Raw genomic sequence first — 27,044 nt, forward strand, 5'->3', positions numbered from 1 at the left:
GGAACGGCGGAGCACCCGGAGTCGCAAATGCGCGCACAAATCACAGAATCGACGAGGTTGGAAAAGACCTCTGAGATCATGGAGTCCAACCTGTGGGCAAACACCACCTTGTCAACTAGACCATGGCACTCACAGACCATGGCACTGGGTGCCACGTTCAGTCTTTCCTTAAACACCTCCAGCAACAGAGACTCCACCACCTCCCTGGGCAGCATATTCCAATGTTTACTCAGTCTTTCCGTGAAGAAATTTCTCCTCATGTCCAGTCTAAACCTTCTCAGGAACAGCTGAAGAAGACCCTGTCCTCTAATCCTGTCACTGGGTGCCTGGGAGAAAAGGCTGACCCCTACACGGCTACAGCCTCCTTCCAGGGAGTTGTAGAGAGTGATAAGGTTACCTCCGAGCCTGCTCCAGGCTAAGGTCCTGCCCTCCTGTTCGCCAACCCATCAATCCTGCACCAGAGCAGGAAGCACTGGAAAGGTGAAATACACCATGCCCAGAGAAGTGCCATACTGCCATAGCCAGAGAATGCTTTTTGGATTCAAAGGAGCGCTGGAGCTTAGGCACACCACTAGATTTTTGTGCATGCTTATCTAGAAAAAAAGACATATGGTCAGGAGACTCTTGTAAATACATTGTGATTGATTTAGAACATTTACATGGCAAAATAATAAAATAATCTAGGAATAAAATAGAGAGGTTATGAAGAACAGATGAAACATTTAGAATCTACGAAAAACTAATTGTAGAAAATGTTACAGAAGTCAGATCAGGACTCTTTAAAAAAATTAGACATTTTCTTTAACTCAGTCTCTGCTTCTCTGAACCATTAAAGACAGGCACCATCAAGTGTTGCCTGCTAAGAAAATTGAAGAAGAGAAGGCAGTAAAAACTATTCTTATAGCATGCCCTATTTTAAGTCCGTAAGACAAAATTCTCAAAACTTGAAAAACACCAGAGTGAAGGAGTCAAGGTGAGAGTATCATCAGATATATATCATCTCACTCACAGTAAAAGGAACATAATATTGAACATATTTTTGAAATTTTTTTAAGAAAGGACGCTTTTATTAAGTCTAATCTGAAATTATACATAAAAAATGTCTGTTACAACTTTTATATTTCAGTGACATGAGATTTTTGCAACAATAATATTGAGGAAGAGAATGCTGGTTTTGCTGCTAATATATTTATGTGGTCTTTCTACTGTCTTAAAATCTATCATTATACACATAAGAGGGAAAAAAAGTATATCTAGTTCAGATTCAGACACAGTTACTTAGTTGTTGAATACAGCTAATGCATTACTACACCAAACATTCAGTAAAATTGAAACTAACAGAAATTATTACAAATTCAACGTAGCACCAGCAGCCTTCACATCCATAAATGACAATCTTCAGTAACCAAATTTAATTTCCTTTTCAGGAACAAAATAAAAACATCATTGTTTTCCACCCTTCTAAAGTTCAAGACACTTTACTTGTCCTGAAAGCAGTGTTTTGCAGGACTATTTCACAGCAATGATACAGGATGGATTTGACTACCTCTATTAATAAGGCCACAAACTTTCTGAAAGACTACTTTTGGAGAGCTTTTCTGCTTATTAAATTTTCCCACAATCCAAACATCTTGTCAGACTATTTTGTTGTCCAATCTAGGCACAATAGCTCTTGGCAGATGAACATCATATTTTCTTAAAATAAAAATATTTTACTTACCAGTTTGTAAACACAACACAGGTGTAAGGCATAAGCAGTCTGATACATGAAGTAAAGGAGTGTATGTGTGTATGTTTGTGTATACACAAAAAATAAAGCCTACTATAGGTATAATTTTGATTTTAGCTGTTGGGGAAAATAGCTGAACTGGAAGATAAAAAGAAATTAAAATCCTGCCTACTTTCATTGCTGTACTTCAATGTGACTACATATGGTACCAAAGTCAGCAATGTGTGTACAAAAATGTGCAAGTTTGAATGTAAGTTTTTAATTTGTGCTCTTCATATAAGGTACTGTAAAAATGGCCCACTTCTCCCCTTCCCTCCCCCCTCTCCCCCTCCATAGCTCCTATATCTAACTTACTGTTAGCATGGCCACTTCACCAAATGCAGATACAGGACTTCAAAGCATACGATTCTTTCAGCTAGAAATTGACTCATGACCATGTAACACTTCATCTTACATGCTTTTGATTTCAAGTTGCTTTTAAAGTCAAGGTTTGCCTTATTTAGCTGAATTTTCTATCCAAATCTGTCATAATGCTGAAAACCTCATTTTAAACTGGCATACAGAGTTTAAACCATAATAATCTTGACCATATTACATAAAAAATGTGTTTTATAAGTTTAATGGAAAAAACCACTAACATCTAGAAAGCAATCATCTCAATGTCAACTCTCCAACACTGAAGTACTGCACAAATACAGCTTATTGTACAGCTGGATCATGTGCAGAAGCCAAACAGCCCTGGAGCAACTCTACCTGATTAAAAGCAATGTTTAAGAGACAGTAATAAAACAAACAGTTTATTGTTTCTGCCACCAACAGTCTTTGCTTTCTGCTGCCCAGAACATATATTTACAGCAAAGTCGCCGTTAACTGCAAAAATAAGCGGTTTTGTAGAACTGAGAGAATAAAGACAGAGCCCCTGATCCTTGCTGTGACCAGGTAATATTCAGTGCAGCACAGGGGGTGAGAAGAACACAGCTGCTTTTGTACATTCCAGCTTGGAATTACCCAGGTCCCTGCCACTTGAAGGGAGCCAGATGACTCCCAGTAATAAATACACTCAGTACTAAAAAGAAACACTACTCAAGGGCATGGTCTAAACTAAATGGTGTTCATTGAGTTCTGTGAAGTTTAAAGGTAGTCATCACACAGCTGAACATGTTCTTGAATACAGTATTTTTAAACATTACATTTGGTAGAGTTCAACAGGTAGAGTTTGGTGTTTGTTCTTCTAGCTGTGGATTTGGCTGATTTCATAGAGAATCTCAATTTACTCCATTCTTTATACACTTATATTCATACTACCCTTTGCATTTTATATTTATACATTTTTATTTTTTTCTATTGTGATAACTGTCCTTGTTTTAATGGTAACAGATTGTTGATGGTGTTAATGCAGCTCCAAAGATGGTCAGGACTGCTGTGGTGGCATAAAACATCTTTCTCACCCCTTTCTGTGGCATCCCAGACTCTCTCAGTCTAGAAGCATCTAGTGCTACTGCAGAACAGTCTGATTTGCCACATATTATTACTATTTCTAGATCATAACTCTGGAAATATCAGCTGAATTTCATAACTTTAACATGGCCAATGTCTCTAACAAGCATAATGCATACTGAGATGTTCATAGTGTGAATAGTGAAAGAGATTTGCTCACAAGAGAGAAAGCCAAGAAGAGAGAGGTTCTATAGTAGGACAAATTACCAGTGAATTATTAAAATTTCAGTTCAAGAATGACAGGTCTACTTTAAACATTTCAGGACCTTAGCAAAATGAAAGTACTATTATAAAAGAAAAATATTTTTTATGATTAATACTAATAAAAGCAGAGACAAAATTAAATTGGGAGTGATCATGAGGTGAGCAATACTAGGGTTTTTCTAGGCCTCCAAGAGGCTAGGATATGACCTTTTTTTCAACAAATAAACCATATGACAAGAAAAAAACTGCTAAAACAAAATGAATGGTAGTGATCTAATAAAAAGATGTAGATTTCACTTTATTTAGCATTGTAGATGGTAGCATTGAATTGTGTCCTAATCAAGTTGCTTGATAGTTAAACAACAAACTATGAAAAAGGAACATAAGTCTTAAATACTTCTCACGCCTTGAAGGGTATTACTGAACATGAAAGAAGATCCTCTAATTTATAAGTAGGGAGACTTCTATCTCTAAATTTGGACTATACCTGAATTTGGACTATACCTGTGTACTTCAAAAAAAAGAAATCAAACAAAAATTCAAAACCAGCCCACCCTGCAAGAATGCTGACTAGGAATAAACCCACAGGTGGGCTTATTCTTGAATCAGTTTTTTGTAATCTTTGAGCAATGTTCAGCAGCCTGAGAGACACCAGAAAGAAAGAAACCTTAGGGAAAATAAAATTACCTTTCTATAAAGGTCTCTAAACTCTACATTTTGTGTGGGGTACAAGTCTGAAGTTACAACATCAAAAGCTAAAATAATATAAGTTTTGCCATTTAATGTAGATTTTTAACTGTGTGCAATTAAATGTCTACGCAAGAATAGTAGACTCTTCCTAGCTTTAAAAGACATTTTATCTTTCTCTTCTAGGGCACAAAAATGTTTGTGATGTAACTTCTTCGGATAGATTGAATGACTTCATTTATTGAACACAGCAGAAAAATGTATAGAGAGATCTGGATAGTTGAACTTCAAAACATGATCTCAGGAAAAAAGCCACAAACCTCATTCTGGATCTAACGCAGATTGAGCAGTTATATTCTAGCCTCATAAGATACATTCTGTTTTGATGGAAGAACAAAATGAGATACCTAATAAAGTACGTTAGTTAGGTGATAATGATACATTTTATACACTACATATTTGCAAAATGACTGTAAAATGAAAACCAAACAAAATATTGGAAGACATCATGCAGCAATTCTGGAAATCTTTAAAATTTTTTTCCGTATTATACTTATTCTGCCTATTAACTTCAGATTGTAAAGTATTTTATAACCTGCTAAGTTCAGATAAAAGGGATTAATCAGAGTCATCTACATTTCTAGAGACGTAGAAAAAGAGTTACTTGTGGGAAATAGTTAAGACAATATTTGCAAAATAGCAAAGAATTCTTTATGCTCTGGAAAATCTGCAGCCTTTACCAGGTCATCCAGAGTGCTCACAAAAACTGCACGTAGGGCTGGATGTGGAGCCTGGTGCACAAAAAGGGGGTGGGACATGTTCCTCTGGGCTTATCCATTAAAGCCCAAAAGCACGTCAGCCCTAGAGAGATGGTAACAGGGATACAGACTACCCCTCAAGATGGGATTGCAGAGGAATATTTCAAAAGTTTACAACTGCAGGCAGCTAGTTTTGCCTCATGAAGTTATATTGTTTAGCATGAACAGATGAGTGTATGCCTCGGTCCAATTCAGAAACATTGTCATAGCTAGCACTGCACTGTTAGAGAAGGTAGAGTGACAGTTTCTGTTCTACATTAGCATTACAGTGACCTCTGTAAATACAATGGAGATTTACTCCATACAATGCTTCAGTTTACATGTAAATCCTAAAGCATACTGCTGATACTGCATTCTTGTGGTTATAATAAGAATCCAATCATTTCTTCCTCATAACTCAGCTACTATATTACAAAAATCCAATAAAATCAATTTAAAACTCAGATCACATATATATAATTTTCTTTAATTTCATGGTACTGTTCTTATTTATAAGAAAAAGTCACAATGCAATTATGCCTCACTTGTGCATTCAGGAGAGGACCTCTTAGCTACTTTGTCATTTCATAACTCTCTATTCGGAAAAGCTTAGAAGCTCAGCAAAGCTTCACTCAACACCAATGTTTTCCCCATAATTTACTTACAAAGTTGTTCTTAACTTTCTATTCTCAACTGTGCAGTACTCTCATCTGTATAAGTGGGATTTGCCACATTTTAACTTAGGAAACAACCTGTATATGCACACTATTGGTGGCGCCAGCATAAAGCAAGAGCCCACAGCAATTGCAGAGACCCTGGCAGTCCTTATCTCTAAAGGTGCCTTGTCACAGCTCCCTTGCACCCACCATCATCTGGCAACAATTGTTCAGGTGCCAGTGCACCTGACACAAACCTGCTCCGCAGTCAGCTTCCCACTGTATCCCATGCCCCGGTGTCCTAAAGGAGAGTTACATTCACCTCCATATCAGGAAGAGATCACTGTCCTGCCTTGCTAGCTGCTGCTCTGGAGGATGCACACAGCAGGACAGACTCAGCATGCCAGAAGTGCTTGCTGAGCAGCCAAAGCTTGAGAACACCTCTGCAGAGGGGTTCTGGAAAGACAATAAAACCCTATTACAAAACACTAAGAAATTACTTATCAAGTGGTAAAGCTTACTATCACCATGTTAAGAAATAACAGGTGATCATAGAAATTGCATTGCCTCACGATTGTAGTATTTTTGTGGGTGCAACCAAAGTTTGACTTAACAGCATGGACTGCTTGGACACAGATTTCACTAGGGATTCCAGAACCCAAATAAATTCTGGAAAGGGATTTTCTGCCACTGTTTAGCTACTGGCTGCCACTATGTAATTTCCGCCCCAATGAAGAAACACAGGAGTATGGCCTACCACAAATAACTGTTTTTCTGCCAAACCTAATCTACGTTATTTTTGCACTTATTCCAGTATTTTTTATGCTGGAATTATGTACTTTGTAAGGCAAAGTACAATACTTTGTAAGGCATATATATATGTATATATTTATATCCCAGTCTCCCTTTTAAACCAAGACTTTGTCTTACAAAGTATTTTTATTTCTCTCAATAGCTTTATTTAGACCATCACATCTTTACTACAATGTAAAAGAAAGGTTTGTGCACTGGCAGCAAGCGCACTGAGAACCCTAAAGTGGAGAAGAACTACTGCTGATCAGCTGTGGGAAGGCACTGAAATAACATCAGTGATCTGCTATGAGAAGAAAGACGTGGCCACTCTCATAACAGATGAAAAAACCTTTAATAGTTTAATTTTTTACATGAGTGAAACAGATTGAATCTCTCTTTATGACACTGAAATTTTGCCTGTCACAACAAACGTTCATAGGGAAGAGCAATCTTTATCAGAAAGGTACTCACTTGCCCTGCTCTTGTGCTAAGGATTTTACAATATTTGATATGCCAGCCACAATTTACAGGGCTCCTGGCGATATCATCCAAGAAATTACACATTTGTGTTGGTCTTTGTTAAAAATCATGTTTTTAAGGTGTGCCCCTTTGTTTCTAACCATAGGCTATCTGATGAGAAGTGAATACAGTTGTCAGCTGGTGGCACAAAACTTTTTAGTGTCAAGAATATAAGAATCTCTGAAAGATCCTTGGCCTGTACTCATGGATATGAGTGGGCAGCTTAAGGAATTTAGGAAAGTTTCTTTCCTGACTGCACAGAGCTTTTACTGACAAGTTACATATAATGGTTATCCTTTTTTCACTTCAAGATGGGCAATAGTATTTTCTTGTGCATTACATAAACCTGAAGTGGAACATATTATTAAGGATTTGAGGTATCTAGCTCTTTCAGACTGCTTTAAAAAAAGAGTCAAAAACTGCTACTGAAGTTATACAAGATCCCTTTAAGATATTTGTAGAACACTGGACATGAGAAAATACTCTTCTCTGCTTATATTCCTAAATATTTCTTCTATGAACCATCCTTTTATAATAAATGCGTGTGCTGATAAATCTTAAAAAAGAACTATAGAAATATTAATTATGTTGTGATTGTTTATAGTTTTTCCCATAATAACATCTTGTGTGTATTCTGTTCATTTTTGGAAAGGTCTTATGATCTAATCTCCAACCTATTTAAAAGAAAATGCTTTGTGTGCCATTTTATACTCATGGTCATTTGGAGTTCTATTTCAGTTTCATTAATATTGATGGAACTTGTCTCTGCACTCATTCTCAGCAGATTCTTTGAAATTAACCTTCAGCATTTACTGTGATTTGTTTCTGTTCTCTGCTTCATCCCTGAATCCAGCTCTTCTCTAGTTAATTTTGTTTTCTTTATTTTTATCCACTTGCTATGACGGTTCTACTACTTGTGCCACTGTGGTGTGTCAGTCCTTTATGGGATCCCTGTTTCGTCTCTGCCTTGCACTGTGATTTTCCATCATTATGGCCTCTTGAATAAAAATGTAGCCCTTGTTTCTGACAAAGTCCATGTTCCTTTTCTTTCTGTGTGATTTTCCATCATTATGGTTCTTAAATTTCTTGAATAATGATATATACTATGAACAAATGCATGAAGCAGTAATGGCTTCATCAGTGTTTTCTAAAATATATCTGCAGCTTTTAGAGCATACAGTGCTACAGCAGAGTCTGTGTCATGTTTGTAAAAGCATGATTTTTAAAGTGTATTTTGTAGGCTATTGATGACTATGCTGCTCTGCATTAAAAATTTGCCTTCTTTCAAACATTATTTACTTCTCAGGATAATGGTTTCAAAAAGATAGTTGGGGAATAAGTACTAGCATTGAACATCTTTGTTTAAAATGGTAAAAACATACCATACAAAAATGTTTTTACCAAACATAAATGTTACCTTGGTAACATTTATAGCAATACCACTATGTTATAGGACTAACAGAATTCTGTTAGGGGTTTTACATGAAGGATGTATGAACAGATGTCAGAGTTCTTATTAAAACAAGTCAACATTTTAATTTGAATCAGCATATTGTATTAAACAAATAATCAGAATAAGTGTTTTAAAAATATATCTGCAAAAATGTGATAACGCTAATGTAACTAATTAGTACTGAAGTACAACTTTTCTTTTATGTCAAATCCACAGTGAAAACCAAAAGTTTAAAGACACTTAGAGCTAAACATCAGTTCACCAATTTGAACTATGGAAATCTTTAATATGCCATAATGTAAATTGGGTAAAAATAGGAACCAAAATATTATAAAAGATTTCCTACCTTATTTGATAGTAGTGGCACAGTAATCTAGTCCACAAAGTGCTTTAGTGGTTTAAAAGGGGGGAAAATGTTAATTACAAAACACTTACCAAGTATGTCAGTGATTTCAGCATTACTTTTTTTTAGCATAGTCTGTAAAATTATATCCATTAGTCTTTCATTCTGGATAACAGATGGAAAGCTTGAAGGTCTTAAAGATCTGGAGAGGCTTGCCAAAGTAGACCATCATTTCCAAAAACATTTATTATGGTATTTACAACTGGCTACAGTCTCTCACACCAAAATAAATGGGTCTTGTGGTATTAATTAGAGAAAACCTGGTCCTATGTGTCCTGTTTCCTTCCATTTGAAATACAAGTATCAAAATTCCTTGAAATTCTCTAAGGAAGCCAAGAGTGAAATACCGCTGCTGGTGGCTCCAGATAACTGCCCAGGGGCTGGAAACACTCTCCCCTTCTCACCAGGGCAGCTGGTGGCCTGGAGCAGCTGAGTCCACCCACAGAACTCCAACCAGGCACAAAGGGTGACAGCAAGACCAGTGGGAACAGATTCCCCATAACACCAGAGCAAAAAGAGCAAAGCAGGTTTGGCAATGGGCAACAGATTCCCCATAATACCAGAGCAAAAAGAGCAAAGCAGGTTTGGCAATGGCAACCTAGATTAGGGAAAAATCATTCACTGCCAGAAAAATCAGTAGTGACAAAACAAGTGATGGTCAAGCTAGGTAGCCAAGTGACAACAGACTGGAGATTAGATCATGGGATCTTCATAGAACTGGCACACCTACAACCTCACACCTGAGTGCAAACATACCTCTGAACTGACAACAAGTCCCCAGTGAGACTCTCTCCCACAGGTCTATCCACAGCACCTGATGCAGGTGACAGTCCCGCCCCAACACAGGCAGCCAAGCTCCTCAACAGGTGGAAAAAGGCTGTCATGACATAAGTGACCCCTTATGCCTCCCTCAGGGTCCTGACTCAAGCAGCTTCCAATAACTGACACTCCTTACCTTGGTGCCTTGATACAGCTGAGAATGCTTTTATGTCCCTCTCAGTTTATCTTCTAAAGAATCAATGACTGTTTAATCATCATCAAGAAATCATTATTAATGATTTCTTCTTAATCCATTCCCTTACAATATGAGCATAGTGCCTCAGTGACAGCTATTTAGCTGCACTGCTGGTTCAGTGAAAAGCCTTGGGAAGATCACTAATTTATGATATGTATCTGCCAAATGATGATCCCACTTCAATTTTCTTCCCTCACAGTGTTTTGTAGATTGGAATGCGTAGGTAGGTGGCCAAGTTTGAATACCTATGTTATGTTAGTTCAGTAACAATGAAGTGTCATTATTTTTGGAGAATGTTAGTAACTGGTGTATGGCCTGACAGATGCATCTGAAACATTTACAGACTCTGGGAAAGGAATCTACAGTCACTCACAGAGCTGTCTCCCGCCACTCTAATGAGAAGATGAGATTGTTTTGCAGCACAAAGTGGGAGAAGACTTAATAGAATCAGTCACAGTTTTAGTGGTACCTCTGCTTCAATAACCAATTTATGTCAATTTATACCCAATTTTCTTAAGTAGATGGTTGAGAAAAATATTACTAATTTTTTATCTTCCAGGTAAAAGGTAATTCTCTTTTCATTTTATCTGGGATAAGTTTTGAAGTCATTTCTCAAAAGCAAGTTTCAGTCCATCATTAAATAATAACTTGAATGATTGTTTCTCTTTTCTTAACTCTTACACTGGAAGCATACTTGCTCCTTCTGAATCTGCAAGTTCCAGTCCTCATCATTCTTTGTTTCAGAGTAGTACCAGCACAAACAGTATGTGACTACTGTCCCAATCAGCCTTAACTCCCTCCTGTTACAGAAAACAAAAGTTACAAAATGTTTCAAGTTGTTTTCCCTAATTCAGCAGACTCAAGATGACATTCTTAATTTTACTATGGAAAGAGACAAACCATGTCTTGTTTTCAAAGCAAAAGAATAATTAAAATACACAAAAAAATAGAAATACACTGTAAAAAATAAGCTAAAAAGGAAGAAAATATACTTCAGAACAAAAATAGGGGCTCACACATTCATTGCAAGTTTCACTGAATAAAACCCCAGATGATTTCACAGATGAATCTGAGATCAAGTTAACCACTTTCACTGCAGCTATCTGTGACAGTTCTCACGTTGGCTAATGTTTTCTGCATGATCCCAGCAGAAACATGGGCTAATTTTAAAGCCATTCAACAATCAAGGAAGATTCTGAGTGACTGAAAGTCCATCCAACACAGACCCCAATACACTTACCAACTCAGATTTCCTCATGGGAAAAGAGTAATCATACTTTGCCACATCTTCTGCATATTTTTGAATTATTCATGTGAGGCAACATAGGAAACATCCTATCAGTTCACTTGCAGTCTCATGGGTCGGGTATTCGAGGCAATTAGCAATAGCAGCAGCAACACTTGAGAACTCACCTATCTGCAGGGCAGGGTAAGAACTCCTATTAATTCAGGTGATTTCAAGTCTCTCCTGTTATTTCTTCTGTAATTTCTGTGGGGTTTTTGTTCAGTGCTTGGTGCCTTGCTGGATTTCAATGAGACTAAAATAGCATTTGCCTCAGGAGTCTTTCAAGCTTAAGATTCCCACTTCTCTGGAGAGGTGTACTGTGAAGCACAAAATGCCTAAGAACAGCATTCAGTCTAGAAAGAGAGGTTGGCCACCAGTGTGAGTATTCACCTCACTGCTGTGATAACACAGGGGGTAAATGACCTCCACAGAACTAAAGCTATGCCTGCTATCAGACTGACAGCTGTACTAGCCACAAAACTACATTTAATAGCCAGACTTATTACAAAGAACATGCTCTTTGTAACATGCACAAATCCCAGCCACCTCCCCAGTCTGTATCTGAAAGTAAGACCAACAGGGTGATCATGACACACTATCCACTTCCCAAAACCAAGGAGGAGTAGGCCATTAAAAACATGATTGGTCTCTTATCTAGCCTTATTACACTTAGCACCTGCTTGAATGCCTTCTGCCCAGCTGAGGAACATCAAGCTGTCTTAGAAACACCCAAGCAAGGGCTTTCAGGAAACAGACAAAGCTCAAGAGATCTTTGGCATAGAAAAGAAAATCTAGGAAGCTTCTCTAGTGTTTCAGGGAACTACAAAATTACTGAAAACCATTAATTGCTCAAGTGATGTTGTGTGTTCTAGTTTTTCAGAAAATTTCCAGATTCTTTTAGAAATAATCACCAGTCTGTGAATCACAAACAGTGCCTGGGAGATGCTATGTCCAAGAGCATAACATGCAATCATTATGTTTACCAAACAAATATTTTCTGTTTACCAAATGCAATCATTATATTTACCAAATAAATATTTTCTGGTTGGACTTTTTTCTTACTTCAGAGGCCAGTTTCATATCAATACTATCTAGTACACAACATACTATTATATGCAATGATCTCAGTTTATAAATTCATTTCAAAAGTAGCTTTGCTTCTTTTACTTTCTCTGCTTAAAATTGAACAAATATAGATTCAGTCCATATTCAACTATCATAGAACTCAAAAATCCTCCAGAGTTGTGACTTCAACTTAAAAATAATAAGCACATGTAGCATTTTGAAAGAGGGAAGAAAGGTAAACCAATTACTTAATTTTTGATTTTTGATATCTCTAAGGAGAGCTGATAACTCCTTTTTAAAAATTTCTGCCTTCAATGAATTTCTAAATATGCCTGGCTGCAGCTACAAGTGGGATGCAGAAGCTGCAGGGTACTGAAGCCACTCCCATAACATTTAAGCGAGGGTGTACATCAAACCAGGAGATTTATAGAAATCCCCTGCTATTAGACACACTTTTCTTGAAAGTGTGAGTTCCCCTATTAGCTACTCAGCAGGGGACTCCATTTACCCTGCAAGTGGTCTGAGGCATGCAAAATGTTTAAATTTTGAGAGAATCACAAACAGCACTATCTCCAGAGTACAACACGACCTATTTTTTTTAATTGCTCACCAAACAAGACACGTCCAAAGTGACATGGATACAAATGGCTTAACTTGAACTTGCCTAGAGCCAGCTCTGTAACTCACACACCGTGAGGATTTGGTTGTGAAGCCTCATCAACAATCCATCAGGTGAAAAACTGATGCCTCAGTATCTCAGAGACCAGTCTTTCTGGAAAGATGAAATTGGAACAGCAAGGCTGCCTCACACTTTGATTAGCCTTCCCATCCATGACAAAGAGCTCACTACTGAAAAGCAGCATGCTGTCAGCAACTTTAGTAGTGCAGTTTTAAATTTCTGTAATTCCCAAAGACTGCATGAGTTAAGCACTTGGAAAATACTTGATGTTTTAATGTTTTTAGGGTTTTCCTCCTTTTTCGGTATGTACCTTTCAGCATTATTGACTGAAGAAATACCAGCCTACTTAGTTTTGAAATTTGAAATTGCAATCGTCTGTGAGCTGTGGTAGGTATTTGCATCAACAGTTGGAAATTCACACACAGAAACTGTTTAGGAAAAAAAACCTAACTAAAATTTATTTGTGCTTAAGGATCTTGAGAGACTATCTTCTGTTTAGCTGAGATTAAAGATGGTAATCTACAGTCTCAAAATCCTAATTCACAAAGGTTTGTCATATTCCTGCTTATTAAAATGTTCTTTAAAAAATGTTATGAAATTATATCTATGGTGGGGTGAATGAACACTAAAAAATAAGTTCTGTAATGATTCTGAAGTTGGATTCCAGTCATTAGATAATAATTTGGCTATGAGACTCTTATTCATTATTTACATTTTAGTTTTGTAACATTTAGCTTCAACTCTTCTGAAAGAGATTAAATGGAGACTATTTTTAATGTTGATTCCAAAAACTGCAAAATAATCCTTGAGATTTAGTAATACCAATCCACAATTAAACAATTTGCAAATGCGGGCTAGACATAATTAGTAGGGCTTGCTGAATGAGCTCTTTTATTCACATTTTTAAGATTCATGCCTACATTGATCTGAAGACAGAAGAACTTGAGTTTTATTGTCCATTTTCCATAGTGCACTGCTGAAAGCATATTCATATTGCAATGACTTTCCATCACTAATAGAGAACGGCATTAGGAAATATTTTCCTCAAACTGATGGATCAAATGAAAAACTGCTCAGAAACATACTGTACATCTCTATGGCTACCCATTACTTCCAACCATTAAAAACAACAAAGAAATGCTGGCATTGGTAAGAATTACAGGTACACTTCATCTTCCAACAGCGTTATGTCTGGACAGTTGCAGCATTGCAATGGGCATGGTAAATGGCAGCTGGCATATTCTAATGTTAATGTGTTCACATTGAATAGTTGACTACTTTGCATTTTGCTCCTGTAATTTTTTCTTAATCAACACTTTTGGCTTTTTTAAATCCCTTTTGGCTTACCCCAAAACAGAAATTAAAGTTACAAATTTTTTTCTGGTTTAGAATTTAAAAGGTATATATGCAAATGGGGTATAGATGTATGATGCCAGAGTTGGGTAGGTCTTTTCTCCTTTTCACTTAGTAGAATAAATACTTGTATGCAAACATCAGATCCCACCCTAGAGCTAATATATACAACTAATATGTAATTACTATGGGATTAGATGCAATCCTAATCTAGTGATAATGAGGGTATAAATTAGGTGGGATTTTTAAACTAACCCCTCAGTGTAGGCCAGTACAGCATCTCTTAACATTAGTTCAAGTCCTGTCATTGGAAAGACTCCAAGTACAGCAGTATTTTGCTTCCTTAGACAGAGCAAAACTTCTTTTGGCAGAGTACTCTTTTATGAGAAAAGTAGAGTATGAAACGCTACAGGAAATTAACTACTGTGAAAGGTTCTGAGGCCTCAAGACTGATTTCAGTGTGAGAATTGCTCTTCAAGACTGTTATGCTCAGCTAGATTTCCTGAGTTATACTATTCACATATTACTATTTTAAGAAGTTAGGCTAATATTCCCAAACTGTTCTCTGCTGAGAAGTTAATGTTAACCAAATCCAGGACTCTGCAGAGTCATACAGTACATACATTTAAAAAACAAAGCAACAGTAACCCAAACTCCCTATTCTGCTGAAGGATCATCCTCTGCAACCATGAATTTAGAGGAATAGTTCTGGCACAAGTAGAGACAGCAGTACAATATATTCCTAAACAATAGTTTAATTGGCTTTATACAACTATTTTCCTCCTGCTCAGATATTGGTATGCCCCCATTCCCATTCTCCTAACCATGTGGAAGACATACTCTTCTGCCACATGCTAGAATTCAAACTTTATATTTTTTAAATACCGTGACACTGTATGTTACTAATCAAAATCTCAATATTTTGGAGCTGTTTGTTAAACAATTTTCTAGCATCAAAACCTTACAAAGTCACAATCTGAGGCACTCAGCTGCCTTGAAGATCTCTTCAGAGAACACTTCAAAGAGGAAGCTTTTGTAGAGGTCACTTAACTATATTCAACCCTATAAATACAAAGAAAGATTTTTTTGTTTTAAAAATTGGAGGAAAAATGTTATGTAATTGTTTTAAATGGTTGGACTATTTAAAAAGTCATGTTAAAATAGTTACATTCCATGATGAGACTTGTCTTACAACTTTTGACATGCATAAGCTATAAAGCATGCCTATTATTAATTTCAGGAATAGTTTTAGGTACCTACACTGAATTAAACTGTCACAGTTGATGTAATTATTAAACAAGATTATAGACCATGCTCAGAAGTTCAAATAGAGCCCATTTCAAAAGTCCTTTCAGTAGTTATGAATCCAAGAGCAACCTACCATGGCTGGTCACACTCCTGGAGCAGGATATGAAAGCTCTTTCTGTTTAAAGCTTGTCTTCTCAATCCTAGTTACAGCAGAATGGGGTGAATGCAAGAGATTTTTGTTGTTGTTAATAAATTTACTGCATCTCATTAACACTTGTTTCATGCATTTACAACCAATACGGAGCATAAAAGAGGAGCATGCAGTACTCTTGATTTTAAAACTTCAGACTTGTTGCCTGTATGAAGTGATCTCAGATTGAGTAACCTCACTTCAGCAAAGCAAATCTAATGGACAGTATGTGGATGAACATTCTTAACATTATCAGTCAAATTGCAGGCATCTGCAGTACCACTTTCACCTTTTTATGTCAAATCGTGTGTCAGCTAAACCTGACACAGCTGTGTTGCTAAACCAGAAACGCAGCAAAAGGACTTGGTGCATTCTTAAAACTGGAACTAGCATTCTTAAAAGTGGAAATACTTACAAGTGTGCATGTTTTTAAATACACTGAAATATGGGGGGAAACAATTTACTTACAGAAATATTTTCAGCTACATATTGGAAAAAATATCTGAACTTCACCCTATCTATTCAGAATTTTAAACAGAGCAACAGGATTTGTGATGCTGTTTTCAACACTGCTGTCTTCAGGCTCACCCAAATGTTTTATACCTTCACAAATAAACAGAAGATTTGATGTTGTGGCAGTAGTCTCATTGCAGCCTTATGACCAGATAACCACTTTGTTTTATGGTGTCATTTACACATGTACAAATGTGGAATGTCCTCTCTGGAATTAATTTAAACTACTCTTGTGAATGTAGATTTACATAAAAGAGTACGGAAATTAAAGTACACTGTTTAGCAACACTGTTTTAAGATTTTTCAATATTATTTTTAGCTAGCACAAAGAAAATATGGGCACACACATATGCACACATCTGGATGTACACAGTTACACACCTTCTCTAGAAAAGTAGCATGCCCTATGGGCTGGCTAGCTGCCACACATTTTGATCCAGGTAATTAACACAGAAATAACATATAGCAATATTTTCTTCTCCTCTGAGAAGTTTTATATAGCATTCAAATATTTCATGTAACCTTCTCTAATTCTGCAGTAAATGCTTAAAGACAATTCAAACAATTTACACTAAAATATGGTCCTAGGTGATTATAAAATGAAAAACCTGATTATAAAATAAGACTTGCAAAAATAAATAGTTGTGTCTCTGTTTCCAGAAACAAGATAGTATTAGCAGACGAATTATTAAATATAATAATCTGGACATGTTATCCACATTCAAGTGTGTGTAGGGGCTGGAAAAGCAATTATTTCTTAGTCATGCAAATTACCTGAATCCAAAATAAAATTGCCAGTGTTGCTGGGGCAGCATCAGTGTTTAAAGTGGATTCCTTTTCTTTCACTTTTTCTAATTCTGATTGAAATAAATTGTCTGATAGAGATAAATCACTTTCATCCACAGCATTTACATTAAGAATTTAGTAAAATGTGTGCTACAGAATCGAAGAGAAATACTGGCCTCCTAAAGGATTTTTACCTCCTTTCTCCCTCCTTTCCCTTCTCATGTTTTTTGGTTTTGTTATAGGTATGGCTCCAAGGTCTGTCTCTTGGTGCTTGGTACACTATTGCTGTGTTAAAGGAGAATCTTTTACAGTTCTGTCTGAGATAGTTTCTCAGGGTGGGTCACATTCCACTGACAGGTATCACACTCCTTGTCTCCCTGCAAATGATCAGTTTGGAGTCTCATCCTAACTGATATTTGCTCTTTGGGAATGGATGAAAAACCACAACGTGTTCTATAAAGCTCAAATTGGCCTTATCAAACAAAACATCTGCTAGATGTGTGAGTGACTTGTGACAGCAGGAGACATCAGCACTGGCCTCCCCAACAGAAGACAGTGCTATTAATGGAAGCTATTATGGAAGAATTCTGGTAAGAATTTTTTTTCCAAACAGCTAAAAAAATTTAAAGAAAAAATATGTTGTTATGGTAACAGCTATTTGAAAAATACTGTAACAATAGGCAATTTAATATCAAACTACCAAGCTGTTAGTTTGACTATTTGGTTTTCTTTTTAAGCAGTTTATTTACACAGATCCCCTCCCTCTCCCTTATGCAGTTGCAAATGTGAGTGTGCAGACACTCACACTTGCAAGTAAGGTAAGGCACCATCTGCAAATAATTAGTGTTCATAAAATTTCGGTCTTGAAGATGCAAAATTCCAGATACTGTGGGGGTTTGCACACCATTAGAACAGCTGGTGTTATATGGGCTCAGTCCATCCCTCACATGGCAATAAACCATGTTTTGTAGCATCTCTAGCATGTACTTTGGCACAAAGAGGTGTTCCTGTGCTCCTGTTGCTTCATGGAATGTGGCTAGTCAATCTGTGGGTACCACAGCTACTCCCTGGAAAAACACAGTGTTGCATCTCCGTGTTCTGGATATCAGCACTCCCCCCACTGCTGGGAAAAGAGGGTTTCAGAACAGTCTGTGGCATTACACAACTTATCTTTCCAAAGCCTGCAATTTTATTTTACACTTCACACCTTTTTAGAAAATTTAGACATTTCCTCTGAACAAGCACAAGTTTCTATGTGCACTAACTTCAACATCTTTGAATAGGAGCATGTAATTCTCACTCAGTCTCTTTTGAAGTTAGTGCATAACAACTTGGGTACTGGCTGAAAGGTCTGGCTACTTATTTCACATCCTGATCTATGTACAGTGATAATAGGAAAGAGCTGGAGGACACTCTTGCTCCGAGAGCTGTGCTTCCAGCCAGGACATTTTCCAAAAACCAGACAAACAGGACACATTGACACATTTTTCTACATGTCTTAGGTGCACAAACCTTGGAGCTTTCTTAAATTTCCTCCAAAATACATAATGGAGGATCAAGTTACACTGTCTTAAGTACTGCATGGGAATTGTGACCATCCTATTTCTTAAGTGTGGAGATGAGATTTTAGAAATGTGAAACTTGCATTTTGTTTCCCTGCTTTCAATCCCTCTGAGGTGTATAATGGTCTGCCCCTACAGAGAATCACATTTCAATTAGAATAACTAGCATGTTACTCTAATTTGATAGGATGTGATGATAGAGATTTTGACTTCTATTTATTTTGCCGTAACTGGGAATTTTGCAGTCAAGTTGTTTTCTAAATAGATAAATATTTTTATTGTCAATATAAAAATTTAGTTACGTTCATGTGCAGTAAAAGCCATGAGAAATATAACAAAAATCCACTACAGATTATTTTGCATCATTTTGCAAAAGAGAAAGTGAGTTATTTGTTCTCAGTGACAATCCAAATTCAGCAACAATGTGCTCCACAGGTCCTATGGACACTCATCTGCATATATGGGAATGCATTTGGAAACTGAGTGCAAGTGGTGGTATTTTCTAACCTCCCCCTTGAAATCCCCTGAGCATTTCAGACATTCCACTCAAAATTATTTTTTAATGTGGGACCTACTTACCACATTTGTTTTACATTACAAAATGCTGTATAGGTTGTTTACATATGGAAAAGTCAGTGGGGAGAGATTTCTGTAACTGTTCAGAAAGAAAGATTGCAACGTTAATGTAACAAGGACAATTATGGACAGACACAGGTAATAGCTGTTTAGAAAATGTTAGGAGCATTATTGTGGATAATAGACATTCTTTTCTTAGCATTGCCCTCGCCCAAGTTTAATTTTCCATTGGTGGTGTCCACCTAGATTGCTTGAGACAGCTGTAGTCTTCTCATTTACATGAAGGTAACAAGAAGTTGACTGCTGAGTTGTCCCAGGTGGAGTTCATCTGTACAAAGGTCTGAAACTATGAGGGAATACCTAAAATGTCAGATACGTCCAACATGCAGTATTGCAGCAAATTATCACCTCTAGCAGGTCACAAAGGTCAAAATAATTTCCAGCTCTATTTTCTAAAAGCCATTTTCATTTAATCTGTCCTTTACAAATGGTAAATTTAATGAGAACTTCAGGAATAATTCAAACTAAAATTAAGAAAAAATACCTTGATATATACGTGTTCAATTCAAATATATTTTAGTAAGCAACAACATGGCCACTATTAAACTAGTTCTCAAATACTATTGACATAATAAGTATGCTCGCAAAGGAAACCTACTTTATTTTAAAGTTACTGCATGCATTATTCCAGCTTCTTCTGATAATAGCACATTTAATACCGAGGCTAAGATGCAATCAATCTTTTTTGTTGGAAGAAGGCGTTATATTGTACCCGTATGCTTATACTCACCTAGGCGTTCCAATCCACTAAATTAATCCAGCCTGAGGTTCAGGAGGGCTGCTGCTAGCTTGGCCTCCACTGTGCTCTTCTTGCTGGCTTTGCAGAGCAGTGGGGAGCAAATCAGGTGAGAGAGGGTGCAGAGGAAAGGAAGAGCTCTGTCTCTAAACAGACACTGAATTAGACTGGAGTGAATAGCTGACGTCCTCTGTAATTATACACACATTGAACCCTTTATAGTTGACTTAAGTTACTTCAAACTGCATTGGTCTGGCCCTCCATACTGATTAAAAGCAGCATCTATTTACCTTAACAATAAATGTGGAGATTACTAAAAATTCACTTGATCACAATAAGAAGACAGATAATTAAAGGGCAATGCAAGCCAGATTGGAATGTAAGGGCCTGAAACAGCATATTAGGAAGCATAGGCTGCTTTTGTATATGTGTAGTTAAGGACTGCAGAAATCCCTTCAAGTAGACTGCTTTTGCAGCAATACTTAAAGTAGAGGAAGGCCAGAACATGTCCTAAGGAGACTGGCCCAGCAACTCTCCTGGGCAAAGTGACAAATGCAAAGCTTTGGAAAAGGAAAAAGACTTTAAAGCACAATGTGACTAAATGGACAACCTCTACAAAATCTTTGAAAGAGGCTTCCAGATCTTTTATTCTTCTTTGATGTCTCCTCCATGATAAAGTTTAAGGTAAGCAGGACACAGTGCTGATTCTATGGGTAAAGCTCTCGATAGCATAGTGTCTATAAGAAAGGGAAGAAGTGGGTTTAGTGTATGACAGACTCACCAGAAATGCTCTTCTCACGACATAAACACTCTTCTCAATGTGGGATCTCCTCTAGGGAAGGGGGAGGACTGCCCTTATTCCTACTGAAACTCTCATTTGGTTTTATATTGTGGACATTGTGTTTTAGTAATCCCTTGCTAGCAAGAAAGCAAGCAGCTGATAACTAAATAAATGAGTAATATCAATCCCATATGGACAACTTGGAAAATCAGGAATGGCTGTATCCATGTTTTGTAGCAAAAGGGTGGTATCTCTTGATAGAGCTTGACACTCATTCCTTGTTTCTTTTCTTTGTACTGATACTGAGGAGCTCTGTGCTTACCTCCTTGCAGAAAATTATGGGATAAAACAGTGACTTTTGACAAGCATTGCAGCAATTTCCAGAGAGCAGATTGTTGCTGAAACACAAATAATAATTGGAATCTTAAGTTAATAACATTCTCTCTCGTATGATATTCCAAAATCAATTTCCAGCTGAACCAAGACGTACAGATGTTTTGGCTTTTTTTCTAAGAAACACTGTCACCAGTTACACTGGTCCCATTAAAGTCACATTTTAAAGAATGGTTTAGTTAGTTCACGTGTGGGGTTTTGTTTCTCAGCGGTTTTAATTTGAAGCATGTCAGAACTGTTTAATACCAAGCCAAAGATTCATTTTGTCACTTGGTATGTATAGAGAAGACTAATTTTGGAGTGCTAAGTATCAAGGAAAATACGGTTAGCAAAAAGGTAAGAAAAATGCAAGAAACAGGGGGCATCAGTTCAATGAATGGTAAATCAATGGTCCTGCTCCTTCTGAACTAAATCTCTGTTTACCTAATAAATTGGTAGCAAGTGCAAAGTCACCAGTCTCTCCCAAACCTTCATTTTGGGGTTGGCAGGAGCTAGGAGGAATTTTCCAGGTGTGAGAGGTTCCCTGGGTCTTGTGAAAGGAGGCAAATAAAGACAGACCCAAGTCCTACAGGGTAGCAGCTCCAGCTTTTATAGCAGCCGATATTTTGTAGTTTTTTAGTTGTAGCATGGTTAGAATAACCACCCATGGCGGTGAAGACTGCACCTACCCTTGTCCCTCCATCAGCTGGCACATCCCAGCCTGCTTTCCACTCCTGAGCTGTCTTGGAGCTACCAGGGATCGTGGTTCTGCGTCCAGACTGTCATTAAAAGGCTACAATCATCTAACCAAACACTTCGCTGAACACTTGTGTAAGCCCCTGCTTTCCTCCTTGTGTTGCATCTGCACAGCAGATTAGTGTCCTCTTTAGGAAGCAGTCAGGGATCTCTTTGTTTCCTTCTTTCAGGTACAAGGTGAATTAACCCATTTGGAAACCAGCAAATCCACCCCTCCCTTCCCCCCCCCCACAAACTCAGATTCTTCCAGCCTACATCTCTTGACAATAAAGAGATAAAGCTCAGATGCCCTACATGACGAAGAACTGAGCCCTTTTCTTTGCATTTAAGTTTTACTAAATAAATTGCTTTTGTTGTTTAAAGCTGTGATGAATGGAGACAGAGGGCCAGGTTGGTCGCTGGAACAGTACAATGGATGTAAGAAGGTTTTTTTTCTTTGCCATATAAATCACTCACATTGTTTAAGGTACATTGATCAATCTAATGGCTTGTAATAGGCTCCTAATTGCCACTAGGAAAGTATTGCAAGCTTGCATCTGAACGTGAAATGGTTCATGATCTGAGCTGAAATTCACCTTAAGCCTGAGTTCCAGTAATTACAGAACACAGAAAGAGCATAATGAACGGCTCCCCTTCTTTCCTTGCCCTAATCCCAGGACAGGGTGAGGGGGAAGAAGAGAACATAGGAATGGGGGTCTGGCATATTTTCCTCTACCAAAATAGCAATTCATTAAATGGCAAAAGCTGCAGGAGGATTTATTGGTCATTGTGGACCGAAGAGAACTTTGAAATGTCAATCATGCCGCCAATTACGCTGCCACATATCTCTATCTCTAGATAGACAGCTTGCTTAATCACAGTCAACATTCTGAGTCACGCCTGGCTAAAAACGTGGTGTAAAAAGCTAGGAGGGCACCGGAAGCGGGATGCTGGGAGCAACGCAGGGACAGGACTCCTCCGCGGGGAGGCTGCTCCGGTGAGGCACTCGCCCGCTCCCCTCCCGCCCGCCCGGTGCTGCCGCTTCCCCTCATTACCGAGTCAGCAGAGCTGCTTTAATGGACTTGTGTGGAAAGGCGGTTTTACGCTCTATAAACGTTGGGTCCAAGCGTTTACTAATTAAACTCTTTCTATTTAGAAACACCTGCGTTTTAAGAAAGCTTTCTGAACGCTAGCACTGGCTGAATTTCCAACCTGCTGCAGTCTGAGCTTGTCATGCCTAACCTATACATCGTAAGAGCACTGGAAAGCATGTGAACCAAGAGGTAAAATCCTCGTACAATGCTCCTCGCACAATGTTCCTCAGACTTTCATACCAAGGCAGAAAACAAATCTATGATGCTGTTGAATAATCTCCCAATAATTGTAGTAATTAAAATCATCATCCAGTCTGCAGTCACCTTCTTTCCTTTGACACTAGTCTTCCCTGGAATTGTTAACGTGTCTCCGGCTGAGATAAACAGAACAAGGGAGCTTTAAAATTCACAGTCCAAATAAATTTAGCAGAAGAGAATTAATTCCAAAGAAACGCTTTTGAGTGCTTTCAGTAAACGGCAGGTTTCTGAAACGATTGTGCAGATTTTTTAAACACAGGGTAATATGGGTCTCCCTGCTACTCTTAAACAGAGAAAAGATCGTCACCTTAAAGATCGAGAAAATATGAAAGCCCAGCCTGATGCTCCACCTCGGGGCTCAGTGTGCAGGGGGCAGGAGGAGAGGGGAGTGCACCATGTAACAAACATCATATGAAAGATCAAGCAGAAATTGTGGGAGAGTACCATAATTTTCATTTAATTTCCATTATCTATTTGATCCCAATGCTCATTCCCTTTTTATTAACTATAAAAGATTTCCTTCTAATCAAAAGCTGCACTTCATCTTTACCTACAAATTAAAAACTCTATAGTGGAAAGAATTCAGTGGACTCAACAGGCACCAAGGTCTGTATTCTAACACTATCTCTATTTATACTTCCCCCTTGTAGTATCTAGTCTTGGGCAAAATAGCAGGGGAGCCTTTTCCTAACTGAAGTTATTAATTTATCACCAGGTACCCCTCTGAGTTGCTCTGATAATCAATGCTGGCTTCTAGATCACGTAAGTGAAGAGTGTAATTGAGGGGGGAGGGGGTTCCGCACGGAAGAACTGTTGCTAAAAAAAAAAAAAAAATCTGGCAGGACACAATTATTTATCTCGGCAGCGAGGAGTTTGCCTGTTTCCTGCCCATGTCCTTTCTATTTGGCAGAAAATTAGGCTGCTTCTCTTAAACTTGGAAGGGTTTGCCCCCTTCCTACCCATAACTGCCATGGGTAAAACTCCGTGCCCCTCCTAGAATGCAGGGGAAATTGTACAGCAACCTTGCATTTAACTGGTGCTAAATCGATTTATTTGGAAAATATTTGGCAGCTCTTTCCCAGAGCTTTTTTTGAAGAGACGAGCCATTTCATCTGATGCTCTTGAATATAAACCCAGGAGCTTCCCAACCATCTGTAATGAAAGAATTGTTTCCCAGCTCTACCTCCTAAAGACAGCAACTTTAGTAGTTGCACAGATCAAAAGACACTCGTAGAGAGAAGATGGGAAACAATATTGTTCAAAGAAAGTGAACTGTTGCATTTAATTAGGCTATTCTTTACTAGCATTCATATTGAGATTTTTTTTTTAGATTTACATTGATTTAACTGTAATGTATTTATGATGTAAATATATTCTGAGATGAAAACGTCACGGATCAATTGTAAAGGACCCGGATACATAATTTTTAAAAATCAGTTTCAGTTTATATGAGGTTCTCACCCCACTTTCGCTTCTTAGTCAGATTTGTTTATGCAGAATCGACATTTAATAGTGCTAATTGCACTCCAGTTAAATTGCCCTGATTGCAGAAAGGGAAGCAATTTTCGTGCTCTCTGTCTGGGTTTGGAAGAAATTGTTTTATATTCACCTCTTTATAAAGAAGTGGAGATAAGGCACCGAGCCTTTGCACAAATTGCACTTATGGGCTGACTGGCAGCATTCAGGCTCTATAATAGAGCATTATTTGGCCGTTTTGAATAATGTAAAGCATTTGCTGAAAGCTATTCTCCTGAAAATTGCTTTAACTTTTAAAAGGGTGATGATTCACTCCAAACCAGGCCTTTGTTACATTGTCATTATCCCCCCAAATGTTTTAACAGTCAGCTCAACACTTTAGCATAACACATTGATCTTTGTTTAAAAACTCGATTTTTGGAGTATGAAAAAAATCTGTCAGAAAATACTTGACCCCCTAAAGATTTTAGCAGCGTTCCCCCTTCCGCCGCCGTTTGCTCAGCCTTTCCACCGCCTGCCTCGTTCCTGCGGGTTTTAGTTACTTTTCCGACTACAAAGGGGCGAGGAGATGGATGTGCGGCAGGCAGAGCCGCCCGCCAGTCTTCAGGCACAGCAGAATCCCTACTTTGCTGTGGGAGCGCAAGCAGGCAGCGGATGCCTTTACTCGCTGATGTAGAGGCAACATTTTAACCGTCGCTCTGTCTGTCTGCCTCCCAGCCGTATTTTATTGATGACTTTCCCCAGGATGAGAGGAAAGACCCTCTCCCCCCGCCGCCCTGGGGTTGGCCAGAAGCGCCGCGCTGACACTTGACGACCACCATGGCAGGCTCCTGGAAAGGGAAGGAGCGGGTTTCCCCGGAGAAAAGGAAGAAGAAAAGAAGGAAGGAGGGAAGGAAGGAAGGAAGGAAGGAAGGAGTCACCTGTTGGGCGATGGCTCCCGGGTGCCCCTGTCGGACTCCTCGCCTCACCCGTGGGGGTTATGTCGCTCCCCCCGCCACCGCCTTTCTGCCGCCTCCACCCGCCGAGCGCTAGAGCCCCCCTGGGTACAGCCGCCGCTCAGGATCTGCTCCGGGCAGACCTTCCGAGGGAAGGGTTTGCCATGCATCACTCGGACCCCTGCGCCAGCTGCGAGCCAATGTGGAAAGAATTAAGCGCAGAACAGAATTTTTTTCACCTACTGCCCCGACTCTGTTTAATACCCGGCGACAAAAAGGCGAGCGCCCTTTGAAAATAGCCTTAGACATTTAAATAAAAGATAATCTCCAGGGACACCCATGGCAGTCGTCCTATAGATTGCATAACACAATGTAGAAAAAACCGCAATGCCCACCTTATTTAAGCACACACATACACACGCACACACACACGTATATATGTAAACATGCGAAGAAAAGCAAATCATAATCTCAAATTCCCGGTTTCTCCATCTTGCTCGTAAGCGATGCCTATTTTGCATCTGCTAGAAGGTTTTACACTGGATGGCTGAGGCGGCACCGAGAAGGAAATATTGACTGAAATGCAGAGCAAGGCCCCGGCATTGCTAAACGCACTCATCGTATTTCTGGTTCAGAATGGTACCCAGCTGCCCTGGGAACGGCAAAAAGGAAGGGGAAAAGCTCCTATTCCCATTCTCACAGAGCCGACCGCGATGATGAAAAGTTGCACGCCTATTGATCTTCCGCGGGCACAGTACGGGCAAGTTCTAGCCAATTACTTAAGAAGCCTCCGATAATTACAAATCAAAGGGACTAGCTTGCAAGACATTGAGGAGCCGAGGTTTGGACTTACATTTTGCACATGCAGAGAGCAGGTATAGTCTCTGTCGCTCACTGGGTGCGTGGAGTGTGCACAGTGCAGAGGCCACAGGCAAGTGCTAGGGCGGCTTATTCCAGCAGCGCCCTAGCACTGCTAGGAGGGAGCAAGCTTTCTGCCATTAGCAGCACTGCTTCCACGGGAGTATATGAGGCTTGAAAAACGTGCTGCAGGCTGCGAATTTGACTTTCAAAGTGTTTTGCTGGCGATTACTCTGTAAAATAACGTCCTCTATCTTAAGCGACAGGATGTCAAATGCCCCTCGTCCCCTCTCCCGCCCCGGTACAAGAGCAAAGAGATGCCTGGCGGTTCCCTGCCTTTGGAATTTTTTGGCACTTTATATAACCACAGAGCCTCCTCAGTTCTTTTTGCAATGAAAGTAAGAAATACGTTGTGCACGAAATCACTTCTGGCATTTAGTAAAGAAAAAAACAAAACAAAAAAATAAACGTGTTTTCACAGAATGCCATTAGGCGCTGTTAGGTTATTTGTATCCAACACGGACGGCTCCCAAATGGCTTGAAAAGGAGGCAAAGGGCCTGTTGAATAAAAGCGACGCAGGTATGGTTTACGGGCCGCGAGGATCGCAGGTGACTACACCAGCAGCAGCGCATCGGACACCTCCTGCACAGTTTACAGGAGACGGCGGGGCGGCGTCAGCCGTGACACCAGCCCTCCGCCGGCGCTGACCTCGCTCTCGACTCCTGCCCT

At 38.8% G+C, this 27,044-nt stretch overlaps 1 protein-coding gene across 1 annotated transcript in view; it reads right to left on the minus strand.

The window, feature by feature from the left end:
* The window catches only part of OLA1 (Obg like ATPase 1), a 118,198-nt gene extending 92,572 nt beyond the window's left edge, over positions 1–25,626 (minus strand). Inside the window, exons 1-2 of the mRNA XM_014307206.2 lie at positions 25,490–25,626; positions 10,447–10,552 (exon numbers count right to left, since the gene is read on the minus strand). Of these exons, the coding sequence (XP_014162681.2) occupies positions 10,447–10,552; positions 25,490–25,626 (243 nt within the window). The remainder of the gene's footprint in view (positions 1–10,446; positions 10,553–25,489) is intronic.
* Positions 25,627–27,044: the final 1,418 nt, after the last annotated feature.

The sequence above is a fragment of the Geospiza fortis genome, unplaced genomic scaffold (genome assembly GCF_000277835.1).
Source record: "Geospiza fortis unplaced genomic scaffold, GeoFor_1.0 scaffold112, whole genome shotgun sequence".
In the NCBI taxonomy this organism is placed as follows: Eukaryota; Metazoa; Chordata; class Aves; order Passeriformes; family Thraupidae; genus Geospiza; species Geospiza fortis.